Genomic DNA, 6,000 nt, shown 5'->3' on the forward strand with positions numbered 1-6,000 from the left:
TTCAGTTGTTCTACTAATCATATTCAAATAGTAGCAAGAATCAGTCTTAGTTAACCAGTAGTCTTTTCATTTCGTGATAAGCTCAAATTCTTGAGGAAGAAATATAAACATAATATATCAAAGCATAGCCTGTTACAAATAGAACACACTACTAATCCATGATATCTATGATCATCCAAATAATATATAAGAGTAATCAGTGGAATGCTCTAGTTACCAGTCATAGATATTTAACTATCTATACCAAATACAAGATAAACAGTGTTGCTGGACTAGAGTTGTTGATTGCCCGAGCGCTGCCTTAACCGGTGCTTCCTGCCTGACAATTCCGCCTTACTAAGTGATAGTTAACTAGGAGGTGGCTGTCACATATAGCTACTTTATATAGTATTTAAGCAGCAACTCAGATTCCTTTCTGTTTTCTTTTTGTCTATTATACTGTCTCCTTTCAATATCTTAATTCATTTCCGTTAGTCTGTCAGCAGTCACCGACTCTCCAAAAGCCACTGGTAGACACTGTTACTAAATTAGACTAAAATAAATTAGGTAAGGAAGCATGAAAGACGGAGGTCTGACACTGCAATAGGATAGTCGTCTCATTTACACGACAGACTGGCTTGCCGCTTACAGTAAAAGACCGAGTCTTTACACTTACACCAATCAGCGGAAACCAGCAGAAACTGCAAGCAGAGCGGTCAGCTCGGCGGTGGGCGTATAAATATCCTGGCATTCTCAACTACCACCTTCCTTCCCGTCAACCCAGAAAAAGCAATGGCCAGAAACAAGAATATTGCGCAGAACAAGCGACGACAATGGACTACTCAGTTTTATTTAGACCACACTAGCCAGCCTGCAGCTCTGCTAGCCTACAAAGCAACCACACCGGAACCTGAGGCGATACATCCAGCCTTCGCAATCCAGGTCTGTACGACTGTTGCCCTCGATCAAGAAAATGATCTCATCGCTATATGCCGATACTTATCCCGTAAGATCTCCACATCACCCTGGCCGTCATTTGAGATCTATTGTGCCCCACAAATTGATGTATTCGCCTGCGTGGAGCATCAACGGCGTGAGATCTTCCACCGCAAGGACATCTCACCATCTCGAGATGAAGGTCTCTTCCCTGAAATTGCCAAAGTCGCCCTCAGCAGAGAGGATCCGGAACATCAGGGAGTTATATTAGTTATTAATTCCTACAGTTTCCGCGGTTATCGGCATTATGCGGGTTATGAAGCCGAAACTGTTCGTCAACTTCGACCGCTGTTTTCCGTACCAGGCTCGCGTTGACCTGCCTCCACCCAAGCCTGATGACGACGAGGAATGGGAGGACAAAATTTGGCCAGAACGGGAGGAGCTTGTGGCCCGCAAGTGCCGAGATATTGACCATATTTGTTGACAATTGGCCTCCCTTCACATTCGAAGTCAGCGTGATGATGTTATTGAGGATTATGTGTACGATTACAGCCTGGGAAAGGATGAGGGCAATCCTAACAGGTCAGTTGGACTACCTAGGCTGGAGGTTATAGAGGCATGGCAGCGCAGAACTGATTTATTGTCTGAGGAAATTACTGTTGCCCAGTCATGCTCCGACAAAGGGGCTATTGTCCAGACATCAGGCCCTGTGCTTATTCTGGAGCCAGGCCTTAGGTATATCATATACATCATATTTGCTCACAGCAATGAAAATCCCTTGACATTGGAGATGATTGGGCGCGCTTTTACCGCCACAATTCTGGAAAGCCTTCCTCAAAGAAAGATAGTAAATTTTGAATTTCATTCCGGCCCTAACCAGTCACTAGGCGACGACTCTGTCGTCTCATCAAGAGTTGATGAAATCATGACCAGAGATAGGAGTAGCCATAGCCCAGCCCACTTCAGGACAAAGGGCCCGCAAGTTACCACAAAAAAGATACAATCGCGGCCATCCAAGTGACAGGGAACCTTACTAAACTTTTTTTGTAGTTCTTGACCGCCCAGATTTCCTCACCGGGCCAGAAGTGTTGTTTTTCTTGACCAATAAAGATGAGATTACCAATGAGGCAATGCAAAACGTCTACAACTTATCTGGAGAACATAACCAACCAAGTGAGTATACAATATTTCAGGTTTGGCGCAGTGTGCGAATCCAAGAGGTGGCGCGGAGACTCGCAATGGTCCATTAATATTGGTACAATGAGCTGCCCTGTAGTCACAGTTCACCATATTTTAGTCCCCTAAGTCCTGAATTTTGAGCCGGAATCTTCAATTTATTTCACACCCGGTGGCGCGTCTATCAGGGAAAACAAGTAATAGTAGCAACGAATATAAAGCTTAATCTACATAGATCAAAACCTGGAGAACCTTTATCAACCGAAGCAGTGCGCCGTACTTAGGCCCCTCTGGTACAGCACTTATGTAGCATTTGGACATAATCAACTGACACCCACATCAGGAATATCAAAACCCCAAGTAGAGTGAAATATCACGTCCCAATAGTCTTGAAAAACCTTTAATTTGTCAAGATAATCCATGGTTTGGGCAGTTTGTATCACACAGGTATCTTGACCTGGCCCAACCCGTGGGCCAGGCATGTGGATTTTCATGTATTCGGTTACATTAGTCAACACCGTAGCCGCAGTATCTCAGCTAAGCGTTTGAAGCTACTCTTCTGCCCAACCAGGATACCAAAACATTGGAAACGATGTTCCCCATACGTCGTTAAGGATTTAAAAAAATTATAATCTCAAAATCAGTGGAAGAAATCTCCAGTCTACAATCATAGCAAATTATAGGAGCTCAAGAAGGTCAACACCTATAAGCAAAACATATTCAAAGACTGCTGTTATATATTATAGCAAAGCAATGGCTGCTGCATACGAACTGCCAACAGTACAACTTTCCAGATTATCCTTAACTTGTCCAGCCCTATCTACCAGCCAAAGCCTTCTTAAAGAAGGTTATTGATAATGTCCATAAGCTTCTAGTAATCCTCAGTACTGAGATTAGGGTACTCAAGGCAAGCAGAGCCACATAGGCTGGGGGTTCCCTCCTCAGTAAAAAGTGTAGCGAGGTTCATGCATTCAGCGGCAACATTCTCAATTCTCAGGACTAGTTATAATCAGTAATTCGATTTTCAGTTTTCAGGGACATAGGAGCATGTACAAGAAGTGGAGGTCTGAGTGACAGTCACACTTCTGCCAATGTTGGCATCATGGCACATTTAGATATTATAGTCAGGGACACCTGGCCAGGACTAGCACTTGAATAGAACCTCAACATTGACCCCAGCACGCCTGACATTGCCGTTGAGACCAATCATGAGCAGATTACCTGCAAGAGAAGCAGCTAGGCCGGTAATAATAAAAAAAGCAATGGAAGGTGCGGGGCAGGAAGGAAGAAGAGAGATGGCGGCAACATATATACCCGCAACTATGAAGTTATTATGCATGTTATGGTTACTAGGATATAGAAGAGAAAGGGAGGTAAGGATAATAGGATAGAACTTATTGCAGCAGCTAATTTAAGGAGAGGATTGGTGTGGTTCCTCTGGATGTCAGAGAGTTGGGTTTTAAGAATCTTATATATTTTTATTATGCATCACATCACTGGACTTGAATGAAGAGATGCGTCATTTTCTGGAGACAGATATCAAATCCCTGCACGCTAACATGCATCCTTCTAACAACTTCAAGGGGTCAGTCCTTGCCCTTATCTCAATAATTCTCTTGGTCGGCCTATCAAGAATTAGAATCTAGTATCTGGTGATATTACAATCAAGAAAAGAGACCACAACTGACAGGAAAGATAATGAGAGCAGACCTACCTATTCCACATATGGGACCAATATTGAGTGAGATCACACCGAAATAACCCCAAATGCATTGGTTGCAACCATATCATGGGTATTTTAGGATAGCTGATCTTGAACAGACCAACCAAATTTTGCTCCCAGCCTGGCATTGGGGCAGTTGATTACCCTAGGAATGACTGAGCCTGGATTATCAGATATATCCATCCCCTTGACACCAAGGAATTAGGTCTCACAATTTTCTAAGAGCAAGAGAAGAGAGCCGCTGTGGCTAAAAAGTGCTCTGGCATCCAGTTTACAGCATCCGCTTTCCCCCAAATCTCCATTTTGTCCTCTCAGGTCTACCATATTCTCTACTATTGCCAACTACAGCTTCACCCAGAGAGTTCAGATATAAAGCTAAGACACATGTACTCCAAAGCACTACCCATCCTCAAGATATTAGGTGCCTCTCTCATGGCCTGGAAGATTATATGCGTTTTCGCCGGCACTGCATATCCCCTCATGATAGTCTCATCAGAATCAATAGAGCCAAGCCTCCACCGAGAAGATCTCATATTCCTGTGAAATCGGCAGCACAGGATACATACCAGTGATATTCCAGTTATATGGTTCAATACTCGTCCACTACCAATAGTACACCGAGCGATTCAGGTCATTGAACAAGAAGTAAAAGGGGTTTCACAATCAGAGTATGTCCTCCACTCCTCCCTTTTGTCTGTGCAGATCCAAGACATATTTCCAAGAACCAGGCAACTCATCTTGACTAAAGGTGATAATAATACTGTCAACAATACAGGGATTTATTCAGAAGGCCAGCACTTTGTCTACCGCGAGGATATAGTAGGCTTGGTATATGACTATATTCGTCATATTAGGTAGATAAGTCTGTGGCTCAAGAAAACACCATTTATCCTGTACATAGTCACGGTTACGTTGATTATTGTTGGCGCGGCATCATAGACACTCAGTTACAGGGTATAAATACTCTCCTCGTTCCCGCTTTCACTGCCTTAACTTGAATATAAAATTTCAGGAAAGTAGAGCAAGGCAGGCTATCGTATCGGCTACAAGCGTAATAAACGTTTGATTGCCAGGAAAATACCACTTGTGGAGAATGCAGGGATCAGTATATGTCGAGGCATTCATGTAGGCTAGTCACGTGCTGCGCTCGGACCGCTTACAAAGCATCTTTTTATATTGCTTTATTTTGCTCTCCTAGATAGCTTAATTTAATTCACTCTTTTGCTTTTATTTATTTGTTTTATTATTATTTTTATTACTGCTTTTATAGAGTACTTTTCAAGAGATTATAAGCCCAGTCTCTATATTATAAAGCTATTCAGGTCTTATTACAGCCAGCTATTACTGCTAGATAAGATATTCTATAGAATATTAGTCTTAGCAAGTCTAACAGGTCTAATAGAATTATATATTTATATTAAAAAGTATATTTTATCTGTTTATTTATTTGCTTGTACTAAGTATACTAAACAGCCAGTATAATATATAAAGTTAGATATAGAATCTTATTTAAAAATCTCTTTTTAGAGAAAGAAATAATTATCAAGATTATTTTATAAACAGATAGATTTTTTAAGCAGATGTCTGATAATATTCTAGGATTATTAATTTTACTGGAAGAATATATAAATTAGATGAAATAGGATTTTTAAATATATTAAATATTTAAGAATATTAGTTTATTAGATTTAATTAATAAAAATCTAACTAGATTTACTGAAGATTATGAAAAATATAAGGCCTAGTATATCTATTTAATAGTTATATAATTATAATTAACTTAAAATATATTAGATAAAATATTAGATTTGTTTACAGACTCTGCTGATATAAAAGAATTAATAAATAATATATATAAAATATTTTAAAGAATTATTCTAGGAGATGATATTATGCTTTACTAAAGTATTATATATAATCTTATTAAATTAAAGAGATCTGAGTATATTATAGTAATTAAATATATTAATAACTTCTGAGCAAATTATATTCTTATTAAAATTTTATAATATAGAATATCTGTTTTTACAGCTATATTTTTACTTTTTTAGAAGATACAGAGTAATGTATCTGCATGGATTATTTATATATAGAGTGGTTAACGGCCAGGGTAGGGTAGGTTAATGGGAAAATCTATACCTTCCGTCAGGTTAACGGTTAGGTATAAAATATATATATACCTAACC

General features: G+C 39.7%; 3 protein-coding genes across 3 annotated transcripts; 2 read left to right on the forward strand and 1 right to left on the reverse strand.

Annotated features, from left to right (window-relative positions):
- Positions 1 to 771: 771 nt before the first annotated feature.
- Positions 772 to 2,165, forward strand: BO87DRAFT_409151 (uncharacterized protein; the record flags this gene model as incomplete). The annotated part of the gene is made up of 6 exons (XM_025626225.1): positions 772 to 1,245; positions 1,280 to 1,371; positions 1,426 to 1,650; positions 1,681 to 1,828; positions 1,872 to 1,932; positions 1,966 to 2,165. 6 exons carry the CDS (start codon positions 772 to 774, stop codon positions 2,163 to 2,165), a joined length of 1,200 nt encoding a protein of 399 aa, XP_025476793.1.
- Positions 2,166 to 2,962: 797 nt separating this feature from the next.
- On the reverse strand, positions 2,963 to 3,430 carry BO87DRAFT_399744 (uncharacterized protein; the record flags this gene model as incomplete). The annotated part of the gene is made up of 3 exons (XM_025625462.1): positions 2,963 to 3,090; positions 3,145 to 3,176; positions 3,243 to 3,430. The coding sequence occupies 3 exons, from the start codon at positions 3,428 to 3,430 to the stop codon at positions 2,963 to 2,965; spliced, it is 348 nt and encodes a 115-aa protein (XP_025476794.1).
- Positions 3,431 to 4,198: 768 nt separating this feature from the next.
- BO87DRAFT_399745 (uncharacterized protein) lies at positions 4,199 to 4,753 on the forward strand (the record flags this gene model as incomplete). The annotated part of the gene is made up of 4 exons (XM_025625463.1): positions 4,199 to 4,353; positions 4,384 to 4,482; positions 4,543 to 4,642; positions 4,673 to 4,753. 4 exons carry the CDS (start codon positions 4,199 to 4,201, stop codon positions 4,751 to 4,753), a joined length of 435 nt encoding a protein of 144 aa, XP_025476795.1.
- Positions 4,754 to 6,000: the final 1,247 nt, after the last annotated feature.

This window comes from Aspergillus neoniger (genome assembly GCF_003184625.1).
Source record: "Aspergillus neoniger CBS 115656 unplaced genomic scaffold BO87scaffold_30, whole genome shotgun sequence".
In the NCBI taxonomy this organism is placed as follows: domain Eukaryota; kingdom Fungi; phylum Ascomycota; class Eurotiomycetes; order Eurotiales; family Aspergillaceae; genus Aspergillus; species Aspergillus neoniger.